The sequence below is a fragment of the Mobula hypostoma genome, chromosome 7 (genome assembly GCF_963921235.1).
Source record: "Mobula hypostoma chromosome 7, sMobHyp1.1, whole genome shotgun sequence".
Classification (NCBI taxonomy): domain Eukaryota; kingdom Metazoa; phylum Chordata; class Chondrichthyes; order Myliobatiformes; family Myliobatidae; genus Mobula; species Mobula hypostoma.
This window is the reverse complement of record NC_086103.1, coordinates 164,200,941-164,221,891: the sequence shown is the minus strand read 5'-3', so window position 1 is coordinate 164,221,891 and position 20,951 is coordinate 164,200,941. Positions and strand designations below refer to the sequence as shown.

Below are 20,951 nucleotides of genomic sequence, written 5' to 3'. Positions count from 1 at the left end.
TAGATAGATACCAGTAAGATTGAAAAGGTACAGAGAGAATTGACAAGGATGTTGCTGTGACTCCTAGGACCTGAGTTATAGGGAAATGTTGAATAACTTAGGACTCTACTCCCTGGAGCATGGAAGAGTGGGGAGAGATTTGATAGAGGTACACAAAATTATAAGGTGTATAAATAGAGCAAATGCAAGAGGCTTATCCCCGCAAGTGGCCAAAGTGCTACTCCTGCCCATTCATCTCCTCCCTCACTTCCATTCAGGGCCCCAAACAGTCCTTCCAGATGAGGCAACACTTCACCTGTGAGTCTTCTGGGGTCACCTATTGTACCTGGTGCTCCCTATGCAGCCTCCTCTACGTAGTTGAGGTTTGTTGTAAATTGAGGGACTGCTTTGTCGAATGCCTCTGCTGCATCCGCCAAAAGCGGAACTTCCCAGTGGCCCAACTTTTAATTCCAATTCCCATTCTGACATGTTGTTCCATGGCCTCCTGTTGTATCAAGATGAGGCCAGCCTCAGGGTGGAGGAGCAATACCTTATATTCCATCTGGGAAGCCTCCAACTTGATGGCACGAATATCAATTTCTCCTTCCAGTTAAAAATATCCCTCGCCCTCCTCTCTTCTTCTATTCTCCACTCTGGCCCCTTACCTCTTCTCACCTGTATATCACCTCCCCCTGCTGCCCCTCCTCCTTCCCTTTCTCCTATGGCCCACTCTCCTCTCCTATCAGATGGCTACATCTCCAGCCCTTTACCTTTCCCACCTATCCACCTTCTAGCTATCCTTCTTCCCCTCCCCTACCTTTTTATTCAGGCATCTTCCCTCTTCTTTTCCAGTCTTGAAGAAGGGCCTTGGCCTGAAACCTCGACTGTTCGTTCATGTCCTGACGTCCTGAGATCCTCCAGCATTTTGTGTATTTTTCCACAGAGGTTGGGTGAAACTAGAACTAGAGATCATGGGTTACAGGTGAAAGGTGAAATGTTAAAGGGGAACATGAGGGGGAACTTCTTCACTCAGAGGGTAGTGAGAGTGTGGAATGAGCTGCCACCAGATGTGGTGGATGCAGGTTTGATTTCAACAATTAAGAGAAATATGGTTAGGTACATAGATGGGAGAGCTCCATGCAGCCCAGGTTGATTAAACCCAAAGTTGTAATGTTAGAAAGTTCTACCTGTGGAGGGAAGAAAATGAGGTTTACCGATATTAAAAAAAAAGAATTTGAGAAAAATGCTATTCAAGGGAGGGGCATGGCTGGACACAGGTCAGACAAGGAGCAACTATTAGAAGCTGAAGAAATGAACTGTTAAGAGTGGAATTAGTAGTGAGTATTTTTACCCTACTAACTTAAGACCTCAGGGTGAAACCTCTGGAGGACAGACAATAGCGATAAAAGATTTATTGAAGCTATAGCTATGACATGCAGCAGCTTTAATGAGACAATATCGGACAGACGAGTATCCAAAATCCCTACCGTGTAGTCGGGAATTAGTTCTGCAAACTCATACCAAGGGATTTGGTCAAGTTTTTGTACAAGATTGTGAATTGAATTTCTGTGGATGATCAACTATTTCATTCCAACGAACCAAGAAACAAGATGGCGAGCCAACCAAAATAAAGAACCAGCACGGGAACGAAAAGTGTAATGACACAGATGATTTAATACAATTGGATGTATAAGTTTATTTTCATTCGAAGAATCTGAATTTGATTTTCTGCAAGAACTGATTATTTTTGCAAAGTCTTTGTTAAGTTGCTGAATGAGATTTACATTGTTTAGGAGTTGTGATGTTGGAAAATTGTCGTGAAGGTGTTAAGCTCTGTGTGTATATATATATATATATATACTTTTTGAATTTGAATTTAAACTTGTACTGAAACTGAAATTAATTATAATACTTGAGAACAGGAATTATATTTGGTTTTCTAACTAACTAGGGATAAGTAAAAAGGAAAGTTTAGTCTGTAAACTTTTAAATAGGGAATAACATTAGATCTAATCAGTTAGATTAGAGTAATAAAGGAATCTCACTGATTCTAATTAAAAAGGAATTTGTTATGATTAGACATCTAAGATTTGGAACCTAAACAGAATGTTGGAATTTTGAATTGTTCTTGCTTATGTAAATATTCTGTACATTTTGTTTTTTTCCTTATAAACAAAACCTTATTTCCAGAAGTGTGTGGTTTCTATTCACTGCCTCCTTCCGATACCTGGATTAGCACCTTGGGTAATTTGATTTTCTCAAAGAGTGTGAAGATTAGTCACACACGATAAGACCAGTGCTACACAGGGGTTACATACAGTCCAGGTCAGGTCGATAGGACGAGACAGATTAATAGTTTGGCATAGACTAGATGGGCCAAAAAGGCCTGACTCTAACTACAGTACGTGTCAAAGGGACTAAGCAGAATAATAGTTGGGCACAAAGTAGATGGGCCGAAGGACCTGTGTCTGTGCTGTGGTGTTCTATGACTCGATGAGTGCTAGTGGTGCTCTGTACACTGAATGTGCTACAACTACAAATGCACTATAACACTATGAATATATAAACTGAACAGCATCATGAATGTAAAGGAGGTCGCATTTTTGTATTTCTTGGGTATATTTTATGGATAAAGTTTTTTTTGAAATATAGGAGAAATGCTAGTCATTATCCAATTGCTACCTTACTACTTTTTAAAATTTATTTCTGTTTTTCAACTACTTATTTTAACTCAACTTTTAATATATATATATACATAGTGTAATTCAGACTTTTTCTACGTTATCATGTATTGCATTGTACTGCTACCTCTAAGTTAACAAATTTTACGACATATGCCGGTGATATTAAACCCGATTCTGATTCTGATTGGGCAGATAGACATTCACAGTAGCAGCCTCCCACCAGATCTCTGTACACATGTGAAACTGAACCTACTGTGGAGAAGATGGGGACACGGAGCATCTGGGAGAAATAATCAACCAAATGATGGCTCGGAGTAGAATGGGCCGAGGACATGAGTCATACAGCATTGAAGCAGGCCCTTCAGCCCACAGAGGCCAAGCAGACCATTGAGAGACTATTTACATAATCCTTATCTCACTTTAGTTCCTCATATTCCCATCATCTCCCCCCAGATTCTACCACCCACAGAGACGAAGGGTGGTTTACAGTGGCATTGGTAGGGCAGATAGTCAGTCTTTTCTCCAGGTTGGAAATATCAAACACTAGATTTACGGTGAGAGAGGGAAAGTTTAAAGGAGATTTGCAAGGCATGTTTTTTTTTAAACACAGGTTGTGATACACACTACCAGAGGAGATATGAAAGCAGATACGATGGCAACAAATAAGAAGTGTTTAGGTGGACCATGGAACAGCCAAGGTCCATGGACCATATAAACCACGTACAGGCAGACGGGATTTGTTTAAACTGGAGTCATTGTGGTCACAGATATCAGGTGCTAAAAGGCATATTCCTGCCCCGTCCTATGTGCAAAGTAACTCCCCTCTCCACTTGCACATTCTCGGGATGTAAGAGGAAAAGCAGAAAGAAACCCACAGAGGGAACTTAGACATGACTGGAGGTCGAGATTGAGGCTGACTGTCTGGAGCTATGAGCCAGTGCACTACCAGCTGTGTGCTCCGTTCAAAGCTACAAAGCTAAAGTTCCATCTTCAGCAAAAGCACTGCATCAGGACAAGATGGAAACCATCTTCTCCAAGAACAGAACAAACACAAAACCATTTATTAAAAATAAAGAGACATGTTTCTTTACCTGTTCGAAACCTTACAATTGAATCCATGATGTAGATCGCATCTGATACATAATCCAACACTAACCATAAAGCAAGGTTTTTTGTTTGAAGTTCTTCAAAACAAGCTCTAGAATACAAAGCATAAGGTTTAAAACAGCAAGGAAAACGCAGTAAGTATACTCTGATAGTTACTGTGATGCACTATAGTATGGTATCAGCCAAACCTGGATGTTTTACATCATGGATTCAAAGTTAGCGTGGAGAAAAGTGAGCATCTGTTAAAATACTGCACTGTGACAAGTTATTAGTCCAGAGTAACATATCCATTTCATGTGCTTTTATCCTATATATCCAAACTTTATTGTAGTTGCCCATTACGTTTAATCCCAGTGCCTTGACCCACTTTCACCTATATGGTGTAATCTGGAAGTTTCCTTCAACTGCGTCTAGGCACCCAAAATGAAAAAGAGCTTGGCCACATTCAGAAGCAAAATACTGCAGATGCTGGAAATCTTAAAATAAAAGAGAAAGGAATGGAAATACATGGCAGGTCAGGCAATAACTGGGGTGAGATGTATCATTTTAGGTCACCGAGTTTTAATCAGAACTAATCCTGAAACATTAACTCTACGTTTCTCTCTCTTCCATCTTTGGCTACTCTCAGCAGTTGACAGATGACATGAATACAAAGGACTGAATTACTAAGCTGTCACTTTCTTGTGACTTAAAAACCCATGAATCAATACATGCAGGAGAAAATGGTCAAAAATGTCTTGGGGTGCAGAACAAGATTTGGGAATCTGAATGCAGGAAGGAGAATGTGTTGTATTTAAGTATGAGAACAGAGAATCTTCATAATGAAATTATATTTGTTTGTTATCAAGTTTCACAAGGCAGACAAGCAGTGAAACATTTCTAAGAGTGACCATTAGACATGAGGTGGATGATAATCAGGATTTGAAATCAAGTAACTTTTGAGGTGATCAGATCCCCATGGGCTGCGTTTAATAGAGGTTTGAACAAGGCAGTACATTTGCTCCTGATTAATATTCTTGTATCTTCAGTTATATAACTATGAATTTCCATCTGAGTTCATGTCATATGATATTTTACAGGTAGTAGAGAATCTTCAACCTGATTATCCAGCCTGCGACAGGTGGACTCCTCTTGTCATTGGCCTGAAAGAAAGCTACCTGGTTAGGTCCTGCAATCTCCAGGGGTCAATTTTCTCTTTTCTCAAACCAAATTTCTGGCTTCAGATAAAAGGAATCTCCAGAATAAAGTCCTCATCAATCCAGCTGAATATCCATTATATTGAAGAACTCTCACTGGCAGAAAAGCAGGAAGAACATAAGAAATAGGAGCGGGAGTAGGCCATATGGCCCATCGAGCCTGCTCCGCCATTCAATAAGATCATGGCTATTCTGGCCATGGACTCACCTCCACCTACCTGCCTTTTCCCTATAACCCTTAATTCCATTACTATGCAAAAATCTATCCAACCTTGTCTTAAATATATTTACTGAGGTAGCCTCCGCTGCTTCATTGGGCAGAAAATTCCACAGATTCACCACTCTCTGGGAAAAGCAGTTCCTCCTCATCTCCATCCTAAATCTACTCCCCTGAATCTTGAAGCAATCTCCCCTGGTTCTAGTCTCACCTTCCAGTGTAAAAAACTTTCGAAGGCTTTAACGTTCAAAAACATAAGAGATTCTGCAGTTTCTGGAAATATTGAATGACACACACAAATTGCTGGCAGGCAGAATCTATGGAAATGCTATCTATACATTTGCCGATGATGCAACTATTGTTGACAGAATTTGAGATGGTTATGAGGAGATGTACAGGAGTGAGCTAGATCAGCTGGTTGAGTGGTGTTGCACCAACAACCGTGCACTCAATGTCAGTCACACCAAGGAATTGATTGTGCCTTCAGGAAGGGGAAGTCGAGGGAACACACACCAGTGCTCATTGAGGGATCAGCAGTCGAAAGGATGAGCAGTTTCATGTTCCTCTGTGTCAACATCTCTACATATTGATACAATTATAAAGAAAGCTTGACAGCGGCTAAATGTCATTAGGAGTTTGAAGAGACTTGGTATGTCACCAAAGACACTCACAAATTGCTACATATGTACCGAGGAGAATATTCTAACCGGTTGCATCACCATCTGGTATGGAGGGGCCACTGCACCAGATCGGTAAAAGCTGCAGAAAGTTGTAAATTCAGTCAGCTCGCTCATGGGCACCAGCCTCCCCAGCACTTTCAAAATGCAATGTCTCAAAAAGGTGCCATCTATCATTCGGGGCCCCCAGCACCCAGGACATGCCTTCTTCTCACTGCTACCATCAAGAAGGAGGCACAAGAGCCTGAAGAGACACACTCAACATTTCAGCAACAGCTTCTTCCCTTTCACCATCAGATTTTTGAATGGACATTGAACACTATCTCACTTTTTTTGCTCCCTATTTGCACTCCTTACTTAATTTATATATATTACACACACACACACATATATATAATTTCTTATTGTAATTTATAGTTTTTAAATTATATATTGCAAGGTACTGCTGTCGCAAAACAACGAATTTCACAACATATGCCAATAATATTAAATCTGATTCTGATCTATACTGTAGACACTGACTTGCTGAGTTCCTACAGCATTTTGTGTGTGTCCTGCTCTAACTTTTAACTAAATTTTTCACCATCTTTATGTAAGATGAGATAAAGATTGAAATATACATGTATAAAGGCTAACACTATGCAAGCCAGCATAATATGAAGTTTGAAGTAATTAGGCGGAAGGAAAATAAATTCCACACATCAAGTAAGGTTTTTCAGGGACAGTTGTAATTATCACTTGATCTGCCATTAAGAACTCAAGTAGCATCTTCTTCGGTGACAGTTATAATGGGAGTTTCAAAAATAAAATGCAGTAATTACATTTATCAATAATCAGCAAAGGATTCAGATAATCAGTAACTGAAGATTGATCAGAAGTCTGGATCAAAGCCGAAGGTCAATTGGACGCCCAGGTCGAAGCCAGAAGGTCGAAAGGAAGTCCAGAAGTCGAGGTCTGATGGTCTGTAAATCTCTGTAGGACCTTTGGAGAAATTGGAGCCCACTGTCTGTTAATCCACGAGTCCACTGGAGGTTGGAGACCAAAGAAGATGGCCTATCCTGGGGTTAGAGGGGGTGGGTGGTGGATGGGAGGGAGGAACGAGGCTTGTTTCACTGTTCCTTTGTTGCTTGGTTTGTTCATTTTTGTTGTTCTGCCAAATATTGCGGGCATGCTATGTGGCGCCAGAATGTGTGGTGACACCTGAAGACTGCCCAGCACATCCTTAGGTTGTGTTGGTTGTTAATGCAAATGATGTATTTCACTGTATGTGCATGTGATATATAAATCTGAAACCGAATTCCAATTGCACAGGCTAGTGAAAAGAACCTTGTCGTAAACCAAAGGATCATTTACAGCAATGATGGATTTTTGTGTTTACTGGACCCCTGCATATTCTACAAGTTTGTGTCATGCTTCCTCTGTTAATGTGCTTTGTACATGTAATGCCCTGGTTCATATTTTTACTGTTAAGCTGTATCTATTTCATTTTGGCAGTTCTGTGAGAGCAGCTTGCTCAGTTTTCAGCTTATGTTTGGGTTATTGTTGAAGATAAGAAATGAGGAGAAATGTATGCCATCCGTTTAGGATGGTTGAATTTAGGGGAGGCTTCTCTGGTGAGGGACACTAAGGTTGGGCTTATGGTTTTTTGTTTTTGTTTTTTGGTTCGAGAGGAGATGAAGAGGGAAGACGCCAGAGAGAGGAGGTCGTAGGATTCGACCCGAAGTGGGACCGTGATTCGACGAAGCCCGGGGTGAGATCGATTGAGAATAAGTGACTTGGAGAAACCGTGAGCTCCAACTTGTGCACATCAGACTGTTTCATTAAAATGGGCCTTTTTCTTTTTTTTGTTCTTTTCTTTACCAACCCTTTAGTCAAATTAAGAATCATGAAGATAATCTTTGAATGGTATGCTGTGTATTGCCTGTTATTTTGTAGCACTAATTTGTAACAGGGTAGTGAATTACACAGCAGCCACACAAACGGGATCGGGGTGGGTGTGCGCCTCAACCTCACGAGTTTGTCGGGGCCGGCGGTTGACGTCTCTAGACTTAACACAGCCGAGGGTACCAGGGTGCTTCATACAGTTAGCTTTGTCAATCTCATTACAGAAAGCTATGTATTAGGTTTTGACTAATTAGATAGAGAAAACAACTGTTGTCACTTACCGGGTTAATTTTTAACCTTACCTGCACACAAGCATACACCAGTTGTACATCACAGGTATTGCGATAATGGACAGCCATCGATAGTAAAGATTTTCTGCAGGATCAATAATGTATATGTCTTTCTTCCTGGGAAGGCAAACAGAGTTTGTCAGTAGAAAGTATTTATACTGATCCATTTATGTTCACTTGATAAGAATTCTGTACGTTAAATAAGATATATTATTTCAGTCACATTACACAAATTCCTCTGTATATATTTGAAGTTTCCAAAATTTCAAGGAATATTTATGAGATTTGACTACCACTACTGAGATACTTCACCTAAATATTCAGTGTAAGTAAAATATTTCTGGCATGAAAATTAAAACAAAAACTAATAATAAACTAGTTGCCAAGTTAATAACAATACTCTGTTTCCCTCATGTAAACTCAGCAGGCTGTAGTCTATGAGAACACAAATTATTAGTCACTACCATTTCTCACAGTTTCAGCCAGTTGTACAGCTCTTTCGTCATAATCCATCAAATATAAGCTTTAGGTACAATATCCCATTCAAAACTGGAAGAACTAGCTTTACGCCAAAGGATATCACTGAATCCAACAACAGGTGTATGGAAATCTGTACTTACCATCTGCAAATATAAACATATCTACTACAAATGTCATCGTACTAAACAAATAATAAATCAACAATAACAAATCTTAGACTAAATTGGAAATATTTGAGTATGATACTATTTCTGAAACTATATATACCAAATCAGCCCAGACCCACTTGAAAATCAGATATAAATTACCTTCACAATTTTAATCAATACTAAGTAAATTTGATATTTTTCAAAATATTATGTTTAACTATTCATGCCTTTACAGAGATTGCCATTGAATCTGGCTCACCCACTCCCAGCCCAGTCCCTCCCAACAATTTATTCATTAGGAACACTGTTGTGTGAATCTCACATTTGACGTCTGAATTCTTTACATGACATCAATTTTTAGGGTGACCTGCAATGCTAGATTTCCTCCAAACAAAAAGTGCTGTGAGGGTTAAGATCTTTCGTCTCAGGAAGGGTAACAAGTCAGGATTTAAAAATATCATTGGGGTAAAGGTGAAAGGAATTAGACTGACAGGGGGCACTGGGCAAAGAAGGAACGAACAGCTGTGGCAAAATCAAAGACAAAAGAGGTGGTTAATGTTCAGTTATGGAAGGGTAATATTTGTCTTGTTTAATTACACTGACTGTTGTTTAAAGACTATAATATATGTATCTTTGTCTGAAAACTAAAATAACCAACTGGTGTCAACAATCACTAATCTGGATCTATTGGAGTACGGGAGAGCCTGCATCCAATAGATCTGATTTTCATTAGAAGTCCTTCACTTTCAAATTGTTTACTTACTCTTCCTTCTTTTTCTCATCTTTCTTTTCCTCCTTTTTCACGTCTTTCTTTTCTTCCACCTTGCTGCGTGATGAACAGCAGTATTTATGAGCTTACCTCTCATTAAAGAGGCCTCAGAGGATAAAGGGTAGAAAGGACAACACTGTTGAAATAGTCCATCACAGATAAGGTCTATTGTTGGAGTCTAGCTGCAAATTGAATGCCTTCTTATTGTTTACACTTCTCTCTTACATGAAAGTTAATTGATCAACTAAAGTTAAAGTCATCTTATCTGTATTCATAAAAATGCAGAATTAGTCGATTTACATGGCTTGCTCATGATTATTTTGTGATTACTGTGACGAATGTCAGAATATTCCAGGCAGTTTTCGGCCTCTTATCTAAGAAAGGATGTGCTGGCATTCGACAGGATCCAGAGGAAGTTCACGAGAATGATCCCGGGAATTAAAGGGTTAATGTGTGTGGCACATTTGATGGCTCTGGGCTGGTACTCGCTGGGGTTCAGAAGAATGAGGTGGATCTCATTAAAACTTATTGAATACTGAAAAGCCTAGACAAAGTGGACATGGAGGGAATGATTCCTATGGCCGTGGAGTCTGGGATCAGAGGGCACAGCCTCAGACTAGAAGGACGTCCCTTTAGAACAAAGATGAAGAGGATTTCTTTAGCCAGAGGGTGGCGAATATTAGGGATTCATTGCCACAGATGACTGTGGAGGCTAAGTGATTGGATATATTTATAGCAAATGTTGATAAATTCTTGATTAGTCAGGGCATCAAAGGTTAATGGGAGAAGGCAGGAGAACAGGGTTGAGTGGGATAATTGTATGTCTTATCGTCTAAATTCTCTTACTACATTTCAATAATAATACATTATAACAATGAGTTAATGGCATAGAAATGTGTCCTTAGTTGCTTGCACTAACTGTGCTTTATAGTAGGAGATGTTCATTCTAACCCATTTCCAAAATTCAGCTCCATTGAAGTCAAATAGATTTGGATTTCATATGAGCTTGACCAAATAAAAGTCAACTGTCCTCATCTAATGTGGAAGTAATGGAGTGAATGTGCTCAGTTTGGGCTATTGCGAAAGCAGAATGAAGTGTCTCACAAAAGTACAAGACACTCAAGAGAAGTGCGAAGGAACATTTTACTTCCTTATGCTTTAGCGAGTACAACACCCTTGAAGTTGTACCCGCTTATTTGTAATTCTCCCACTACATCAAGCTCCCTTAGTACCTTATGTGTTTAAATAGGATCATCCCTCATTCTTCTAAACCCTCAGGGACAGGGGGGCAATGAAGTGTAGCAGTTAGCAGAATGCTATTATGGTGCCAGCGACCGAGGTTCAATTCCTGTCACTGTCTGTAAGGAGTTTATATTACCACGTGGATTTCCTCCAAATGCCCTGGTTGCCTCCTACATGCCAAAGACATATGGGTCAGTAGATTGATTGGTCACATGGTTGTAATTGGGCAGTGCAGGCCTATTACCGTGCTGTATCTCTAAATAAATAAATAAATACATACACAGAATACTTCAAATGTCATTAGAAATGGGGATGGTGCCAGAGGATTGGTGTATTGCTCATGTTGTTCCATTGTTTAAAAAGGGTTCTAAGAGTAAACCTAGCAATTATCGGCCTGTAAGTTTGACCTCAGTGGTGGGTAAATTAATGGAAGGTATTCTTAGAGATGGTATATATAATTATCTGGATAGACAGGGTCTGATTAGGAACAGTCAACATGGATTTGTGTGTGGAAGGTCATGTTTGACAAATCTTATTGAATTTTTTGATGAGGTTACTAGGAAAGTTGACGAGGGTAAAGCGGTGGATGTTGCCTATATGGACTTCAGTAAGGCCTTTGACAAGGTCCCACACGGAAGGTTAGTTAGGAAGGTTCAATCGTTAGGTATTAATATTGAAGTAGTAAAATGGATTCAACAGTGACTGGATAGGAGATGCCAGAGAGTAGCGGTGGATAACTGTTTGTCAGGTTTGAGGCCGGTGACTAGTGGTGTGCCTCAGGGATCTGTACTGGGTCCAATGTTGTTTGTTATATACATTAATGATCTGGATGATGGGGTGCTAAATTGGATGAGTAAGTATACAGATGATACTAAGATAGGTGGTGTTGTGGACAATGAAGTAGGCTTTCAAAGCTTGCAGAGAGATTTAGGCCAGTTAGAAGAGTGGGCTGAAAGATGGCAAATGGAGTTTAATGCTGATAAGTGTGAGGTGCTACATTTTGGTAGGACTAATCAAAATAGGACATACATGGTAAGTGGTAGGGCATTGAAGAATGCAGTAGAACAGAGAGATCTAGGAATAATGGTGCATTCCCTGAAGGTGGAATCTCATGTGGATAGGGTGGTGAAGAAAGCTTTTGGTATGCTGGCCTTTATAAATCAGAGCATTGAGTATAGGAGTTGGGATGTAATGTTAAAATTGTACAAGGCATTGGTAAGGCCAAATCTGGAGTATTGTGTACACCGAATTATAGGAAAGATGTCAACAAAATAGAGAGAGTACGGAGAAGATTTACTAGAATGTTACCTGGGTTTCAGCACCTAAGTTACAGAGAAAGGTTGGACAAGTTGGGTCTTTATTCTTTGGAGCATAGAAGGTTGAGGGGGGACTTGATAGAGGTATTTAAAATTATGAGGGGAATAGATAGAGTTGACGTGGATAGGCTTTTTCCATTGAGAGTGGGGGAGATTCAAACAAGAGGACATGAGTTGAGAGTTAGGGGGCAAAAGTTTAGGGGTAACACGAGGGGGAACTTCTTTACTCAGAGAGTGGTAGCTGTGTGGAACGAGCTTCCAGTAGAAGTGGTGGAGGCAGGCTCAATATTGTCATTTAAAGTAAAATTGGATAGCTATATGGACAGGAAAGGAATGGAGGCTTATGGGCTGAGTGCAGGTCGGTGGGACTAGGTGAGAGTAAGCATTCGGCATGGACTAGAAGGGCCAAGGTGGCCTGTTTCCGTGCTGTAATTGTTATATGATTCAATGGTTAATACGGAACAAAACTATTTAGTCTGCCTTGGTTGGAGAACTCTCTCAGCCCAAGATGTAGCCTGGTGAATCTCCTTTGAACTGCCTAGCAGTGTCACTGTATATCATAACGGTGACGCACTGGAGCCACAGTGTGAGCATGGCCACACAGACAATAGGTTTTTTTCACTAAAGCAGAGCACTACAGCACAGAAACATGCCTTTCGGCCCATCTAGTCTGTGCTGAACTGATGGAATGAGTTGGGTTCTTACACCCTTCCATTTGCTTTACAAGAGTCTTCACTCTCATTGATATTAGCCATTCAGGATTGAATTCTGCATACCAGCTAAACTCACATTCTCTGGATTTCATCATTCTTCTGTCATCGATCTTGTCCACTCTTCCTGCTAATGTTGGATATGAGGCGATGCTTCCACTTGTAATTGTGAAGCAACCCACTTTATTAAATTAGAACACTTGAAAGACAAAGAGTGCACAGCAGCGGAGTCTAATATATGAAATGAAATATTCTCATGAAAGGACGTATGGGAAGCGTTCCAGAAACAAAATGGCTGCTGCCTTAGCAATGGCTCCCGTGATGTCCAGAGTCAACCATTGCTTAGAATCACATTACTCTTGCAAAGACATTTCCTCAAAGCATATTAGGTTGGCTGAATAGAGCATTGTACAGAAAGAAGGTACTTCAGTCTAGACTGTCATGGTGAATAGTGGTTGCATGAACCAACTTCCTCCCCGTGTTATAGAAAAACAAGCAAATGTAAGCGAAGTGTTAAAATTATCTTCAAATATTTTTAATTGACCACAGCAATCATTTTAAAGTTATATTATCTACTGGCATCAGGACACAGTGAGAAAAAAACACGGCTTTCAGATAATACGTTCTGTCAGACAGCCTACAATGTTCCTTTGTAAATGGTGGAATATTTTATAGTCAGCTGATGTTAGTGATAATAAGAAATACTGTAATTGCACTTATTTGTATGGCCATTTGTGAAACTGGCAACTCATATTTAAGTACCACAGACCTTATCAATGATAGGACTGGAAGGAGGCATACGGAAACATAGGGATTTTGGGATATATCATATTGTACTGCAAAATGCAGATTTAATTTATTACATTGCACTTGTAAGATTATTTCTCAATTTCTACAGCACATTTGCCACAAACACCATTCTGAAAGTAGTATGAAAAGTAAAACTTAAAATGCCACACTGAACTACAGTCTATAACGACAAGATAATACACAACACATAAATATTTGCAGGGCTGTCTTCCTCTTTACTTTATTTGATAATGCACTTTAACTTTTAATCCATCACGCAAGAAAACAGAGCTACAGAAATGCCAACAGTAACTCCAAACTCTCATTCCTGCCAAAGGAAGGATCTTCAAAGACGGGCTACAGCTGGGATAACTTGAAAGACTGGCCTATGCCCCAGTAGGGCTTCAGAAGAAGACAGCCACATAAGAATGAGAATTTAAAATTTGAAGCTTTGGAGGACTGGTAGCCAATGAGTAAGAAGTGCAGAGTCAGTAAAGGGGAGGCCATTTTTCCTGGTGGACTGGGCTGTGTTCAGAACTCCACAATTCTTTTGCAGAGCAGTTGTGGTACCAAGCACAGAATGCTGGAGTTGTTTTTAGTTGCTTGCTGTGCTCTGTGTTGTTCTGCCGATCATTGTGACCATGCTGTGTCGACGCCAGAATGCGTGGTGACACCTTTGCAGGCTGCCCCCAGCACATCCTTACGTGCGATGGTTGTTAATGTACAGTATATTTCGATGTACATGTAATAAATAAATCTGAATCTATTCACATTGAAAAGAATAATAATATATTTGGCTAACACTTAAATATGAACCAGGTTATGAAACAATCCATTCTTCCAATGGCCTGCAATTGAAATGCTGGAGGACATGATTCAGCTTTGCCAATGTACATTTGGAATCCAAATGAATCATTTCACAAGAGCTTTTTAATTCATTCCTCCTCTACTTTGCTCAGACACACAGGACCTTGGCTTACTAACTGTGCATTTGCCAAGGTCAGTACACTACTACAGGCTACTGCAAATTACAGGGAGTGCTCAGAACCCCTAGTGGGAGGGGTATGAATGGGAGCTTGGCTGCTTACCCTCCGTCCTTGTCGTTGTTGTTGTTGTTTACATTGAACTGTGCCAAGGGGCAAAAGCTGTTACATGCAAAATACAATTGTGTTACAAAGCTTGGAACCAATAAAATGCCACTGATACTGGGACGGGTACAGTATTTATTAAGGAAAGGTTGTCTCTTACAAAATCGAGCACTTCAAGGAGGCAGCAATGGGTTCAGAGAGGGCAGCAACTATGGAAAAGAGTACAGTCGACATTTCAAGCCGAGACCCTTCAGTAGTATACGCAATGCTCTGACCGATGAACACTAGTGTGCTAAATGTCTTTTTCAGCACGCTGTCTACCTGTCCTCTTTGAGACCACCATTCCCAGCAAGTTGTTCTTTGATGGATTCATAATGCCACAAGTCCAAGATTAAAATTAAACATCTTTTCATTGGCCTATATTGCACAGTGTTACTTACCCACACGATGTACAAGCTCTCCCCCAGTTTGCAGACTATGCTGCACTGGAGGTGCTTCACTATTCATTCGATTCCTGCAGCCCCTGACCAACAGCACAATGGGAGTACTTCCACCAGTAACTCAAAGCAGCAACTCACCCACCACCTTCTGAATCAGGCAAGCTGTTAGCCAGGGCATTAGTACCTCAAAATATGCCCATTTTATGCCCATAAAATGCTTCCCTGCTGTTTCTCATAAGTGAATAACAATGGAATTAGTCGTGACTAGAAACTAGGAATGAAACAACATCATGTGGATCCTATTTGCAATCAAGTGAACAATCGTTATCCAAAATGGGAACCAGTTCCATTATAAACAATGAGATCCAAGAAGCAGAGGAAAATGGAGGAAGAAGTTTGCTTATCCATGTTCGGTGTGCTAAATAAGTGTTGCAAGTAGCGCTAGAACCCAACACAGTCACCCACAAATCAAATCACTAAGGTAGTTTGCACCTTGAATCACAAGAAAGACACTCCACACTGCACCTCCTGTCACCTGCCCTCAGAGCTCACAGATGCACCATCGTTGCCATGACAGTCTCTGAGGAAACGAGCCAACTCCAGAAGCATCCTCTCCGGGGCAGTCACAGGACAGCTGCATGAAAGGTTGTCATGGAGGTGAGGAAGATGGTTGGAGAGAGCTTTGTATGGCACTGTTTGTGGCTGGGGAAATCCCGTCATGATGGAATATCTTGATCCATTCCTGTGCTAAAACCACTGGAAGCGATGGCCTTGAAGGGCCACTGAACACAGGATTTTGTATTGTTGTGAGGCTCGAGGACACGCTGGATCAAAGGAAAATTAGTCTGACCAAGGCTGTGGGTTTTGAGGGGGTTAGGTTTTTTTTAAGTGGTTGATATCTGGGAGCCAGTAACAGAGGAGGTTGTAGAATTAGATACAATCACTATGTGGAAGAGGTATTTAGACTGGTATTATGCCATTTAAATATGACATGGGAAAAATATGATGCTAATTCGGGCAGGTGTCATAAAGGCTAAGTCGTACAGCACACAGAAACAGGCTCTTCAGCCCAATATGTTCAAATTGGCTTCAAGTAACCATCTGTATTAATTGTATTGATCAGTATCTGCATGTTAAATTACAAAGGCTTGATTCATGCTTATTTAAATACTTAAAAGTTGTGAGAGTGCCCAGGTCAAATTTCCAATAGCCGCTAATTGTCCTGGAAATAGTACTGTACCCATGGTTCATAAAAAATACTTAAACAGGTCCAGTTTCTAGAGAGACATATTTAATTGTAAATAAATTGAAATAAAGTGCAGAAAATGTAAATGGGTTTAAGTAATTATCAATTTAATTGAATTTAGCATCCTATTCAAAACCATATTCATGATTCTACTTTCCACTATGGGGAAGGAAAGCAATTCATTAGGCAACAACAGTCAATTAACATACATTGCACCTCAGAGTTTCTGATGTAATATTCCTTTTGGTGTAAGATTTAATGTCAAAATACCCTCCTTGTGGGTACTTCAACAGAATAGCTGATCTCTAATTAGCTCTCAGCAGGTTTAGAGGATCTAGTATTATTTCTGGATTCAAAATTGACTAGGCCATTAAACGCACAATGTCAGAGGGACGACTGGAGAACAACCAGTGTTGTTCCTCTGTTTAAGAAGGGCAGAAAGCATGCCCTCTTAAAGTTCAAAGTTCAGAGTAAATTTATCAAAGTATGTATATGTCACCATATACTACCATGAATAATTCACAGTGAATTCATTACTAATAAATAATTCTCACAGTAAATACAAAGAAACACAGTAGAATCAATGAAAAACTACACACACAGACAGCCAACCAATATGTAAAAGACAGACTGTGCAATTTACAAGTGTGAGGTGTTGCATCTTGGAAGGACAAATCAAGGTAGGACATACACAGTAAATGGTAGGACACCGAGGAGTGTGGAGGAACAAAGGGATCTGGGAGTTCAGATACATAAATTCCCTGAAAGTGGCGTCACAGGTAAACAGGGTTGTAAAGAAGGCTTTTGGCATCTTGGCATTCATAAATCAAAGTATTGAGTATTGGACATTTTAATTCCACGTCCCATTCCCATTCTGATATGTCTATCCACGGCCTCCTCTACTGTAAAGATGAAGCCACACTCAGGAAGGAGGAACAGCACTTTATATTCCGTCTGGGTAGCCTCCAACCTGATGGCATGAACATTGACTTCGCAAACTTCCGCTAATGCCCCACCTTCCCCTGTACCCCATCTGTTATTTATTTATATACACACATTTTTTTTCTCTCTCTCCTTTTTCTCCCTCTGTCCCTCTCACTATGCCCCTTGCCCATCCTCTGGGCTTCCCCCCTCCCCCTTTTCTTTCTCCCTGGGCCTCCTGTCCCATAATCCCCTCATATCCCTTTTGCCAATCAACTGTCCAGCTCTTGGCTCCATTCCTCCTCTTCCTGTCTTCTCCTATCATTTTGGATCTCCCCCTCCCCCTTCCACTTTCAAATCTCTTACTAGCTCTTCTTTCAGTTAGTCCTGACGAAGGGTCTCAGCCCGAAACGTCGACTGTACTTCTTCCTAGAGATGCTGCCTGGCCTGCTGCATTCACCAGCAATTTTTATGTGTGTTTATTGAGTATAGGAGTTGGGATGTTATGGTGAGGTTCTATAAGACATTGGTGAGGCCAAATTTGGAGTATTGTGTACAGTTCTGGTCACCTAACTATAGGAAAGATATCAGTAAGATTCAAAGAGTGCAGAGAAGATTTACTAGGATGCTGCCGGGTCTTCAGGAGTTGAGTTACAGGGAAAGATTGAACAGGTTAGGACTTTACTCCTTGGAGCGTAGAAGAATGAGGGGGGATTTGATAGAGGTTTACAAAATTATGAGGGGTATAAGACAGAGTAAATGCGAATAGGCTCTTTCCACTTAGATTAGGAGAGATAGATATGAGAGGACATGGCTTTAGGGTGAAAGGGGAAAGGTTTAGGGGGAACATTAGGGGGAACTTCTTCACTCAGAGAGTGGTGGGAGTGTGAAACGAGCTGCTATCTGATGTAGTAAATGGGGGCTCACTCTTAAGTTTTAAGAACAAATTGGATAGATACATGGATGGAAGAGGTCTGGAGGGTTATGTGCTGGGTGCAGGTAAATGGGACTAGCGGAATAAAGTTTCGACACAGACTAGAATGGCCAAATGGCCTGTTTTCTGTGCTGTAGTGTTCTATGGTTCTATAGTTCTAAAAAATAGTAATAATGAATAAATAAGTAATATTGAGAACATGATTTGCAGTCCTTGTAAGTGAATATATAGGTTTTGGAATAAGTTTAGTGCTGAGGTGAGTGAAGTTATCCACACTTCTTTACCACCCTATCCATGGAGCAATGGACTTGCATCCCAAGATCCATCTATACATCACTGCTCCTGAAGGTCCTGCCATTTACTGTATACTTTCCTCTTAATTTTGACCTCATGACATGCATTACTCCGTGGATTATTAACGTGACCCTTAACCTGCTGGATCAGCCTATCATGGGCGACTCTGTCAAAATCTTTACTTAAGACCATGTATACAACATCTACTGGCCTACACCCATTAATCATCTTCATTGCCTCTTCCAAAATACAGTTGTTTAGCCCCATAATGGGGCCAAAATGGGACATGATTTCACCCTAGTAGACCACGTGTCCTACTCACCCAATATCTTTCCCTTTTTGTACCTTCATTTTAGTAGAGAGGGAGAAGAAAAACTGTTCAAAGTGAAAGGCTAACCCTATCGGGTTGCATATTTCTGTGCACTTCACCTTTTTTACACAATTAATTCTTAGGAATGTAATATTTATCCATTTTATATCCCACTGTAAAATAAGCAATGTTGTTAATCTGCTGAAGTGATCTGGTTTTATTTGGGCATTGAACAACGTATTTTTCTCTCTAAACTTTGCACTGCTGCCTTCATTTTGTAATCTCCCCCACCCATTAATAATGGCTTCACTCAAGTCAGGGGAATTTCTCAGGCAGTCTTTATCTGAAGCGTGTTCTGCTCCAGCACATCTCAGGCTCATCAGCAGGGGATGCTCAAGGCCTTTGAGATGAAGGCAACATTAGTGGTGTTCCTTCCTGAAAACGATCTTAGTCGCTTTCCCTCATTTCTTTCTCTTTCTTTATGTTGGAGAGGATCCCAGTTTCCACTAAGCATAAAGCAGCCTATTCATCCCTGGATAAAGTCAGACACCAAGAAAGCACGTAGAGTTTGGCATCCAGCACGTCACGTCTGATCCTCAATCAATGCACACCTGATCCAAATATACACTCAGTGGCCACTTTATTATTTCCACCTGTACCCAACGAAGCAGCCACTGAGTGTATGTTCATGGTCTTCTGCTGCTGTAGCCCATTCACTTCAAGGTTTGACATGTTGTGCATTCAGAGATGCTCTCCTGCACACCACTGTTTTAAAGCGTGGTTATGTGAGTTACTATCGCCTTCCTGTCAGCTTGAGCCAGTCTGGCCATTCTCCTCTGACCACCTTCATTAATAAGGCATTTTCGCCCACAGAACTGCCACTCAAAGGAAGTGTTTTGTTTTTATCACCATTCTCTGTAAACTCTGGGGACTGTTGTCTGTGAAAGTCCTAGGAGATCAGCAGTTTCTGAGATATTCAAACCATCCCGTCTGGCACCAACAATCACTCCACAGTCAAAGTCACTTAGATCACACATCTTCCCCACCCTGATGCTTGGTCTGAACAACAACAGAGCCTCTTGACCATGTCTGCGTGTTTTTATGCATTGACTTGCTGCCAGATAATTGGCTGATGAGATACGAACAAGTCTACAAGTGTACCTAATAAAGTGGCCACTGAGTGTAATTCTAATCAGAGCACAAAAAATGCAACTTAAATACTTATCATTCACATCTGCTAAATAGAGCCCCTGATGCAGAAATAATCCTGCCCCAACAGCAGTGTAAATTGCCGATTTAGCAAATGTATTTTTTAGAGATAAGGATTGAACCACACTAATAAAGAATAAGATTAACTACTCTGTTGGGACTGCAAGGGATTTTGGGAATGAGGAGGGCTGATGTGGCAAAACAAGATGTTACTCACATTTCTTCGTTGTGGCATTTGTTGACATTGAACTTTGCCAGAATCCTAGAATCGCAGCTTTTAGAATATCAGGATAAGTAAAATGCAAACAGTGAAAACTGCAGGTTACACAGTGACCGTCGGGAGTTTAGGATAGGGAGCTGTAGAATTAGTACTTATTGTACAGATGCAGACAATAAGGAAAAGATAATCTCTGCTTTAATATAAATTATGGATATAAACAGAATTGTCAATGTACATTGAGGAATATGGTAAAACTTAGGAAATCTTTGGAATCAACAGTTTTCTTAAGACTTCAAATGTACCTGCAGATATCTAACAAAAACAAAAGGAATACTGCAGATGCTGGAAATTCAAGCAACACACATCTAACAATTCTTCCTCTCCAGAGACATAACTAGCTTACTTTTGATTCTAATGTACTGTACACCATCGACTTTATTAGTCCACCCTGTTGACTCTGCTTTCTTTAGTGTACAATAATTCTAATCTAATCCCCTGATAAAATTAAAACTTCAGTTTATGTTTTCCAGCTTTTAACCCTTTGCCAGTTCATTAAAGGTTGTAAAATTGTGGAGAGCATATTTATGGTTTCTTGGTAGACCCATCTTCTTAATAGCAGCATAATTTTGGAAAAAATACCATTAATTTGTCTTGAAGCTAGAGTGGTGTACTTGCTTTATTGATTTGTGGCTGGACCAATTAATATAGAAACATAGAAAACCTACAGCACAATACAGGCCCTTTGGCCCACAAAGCTGTGCTGAACATGTCCTTACCTTAGAACTACCTAGGCTTACCCA

The 20,951-nt window shown here is 40.4% G+C and overlaps 1 protein-coding gene across 1 annotated transcript in view; it reads right to left on the bottom strand.

Annotated features, from left to right (window-relative positions):
- cnga3a (cyclic nucleotide gated channel subunit alpha 3a) overlaps positions 1–20,951 on the bottom strand; it is a 55,919-nt gene that overhangs the window by 5,991 nt on the left and 28,977 nt on the right. The window contains exons 5-6 of the mRNA XM_063052930.1: positions 8,047–8,151; positions 3,755–3,861 (exon numbers count right to left, since the gene is read on the bottom strand). Of these exons, the coding sequence (XP_062909000.1) occupies positions 3,755–3,861; positions 8,047–8,151 (212 nt within the window). The remainder of the gene's footprint in view (positions 1–3,754; positions 3,862–8,046; positions 8,152–20,951) is intronic.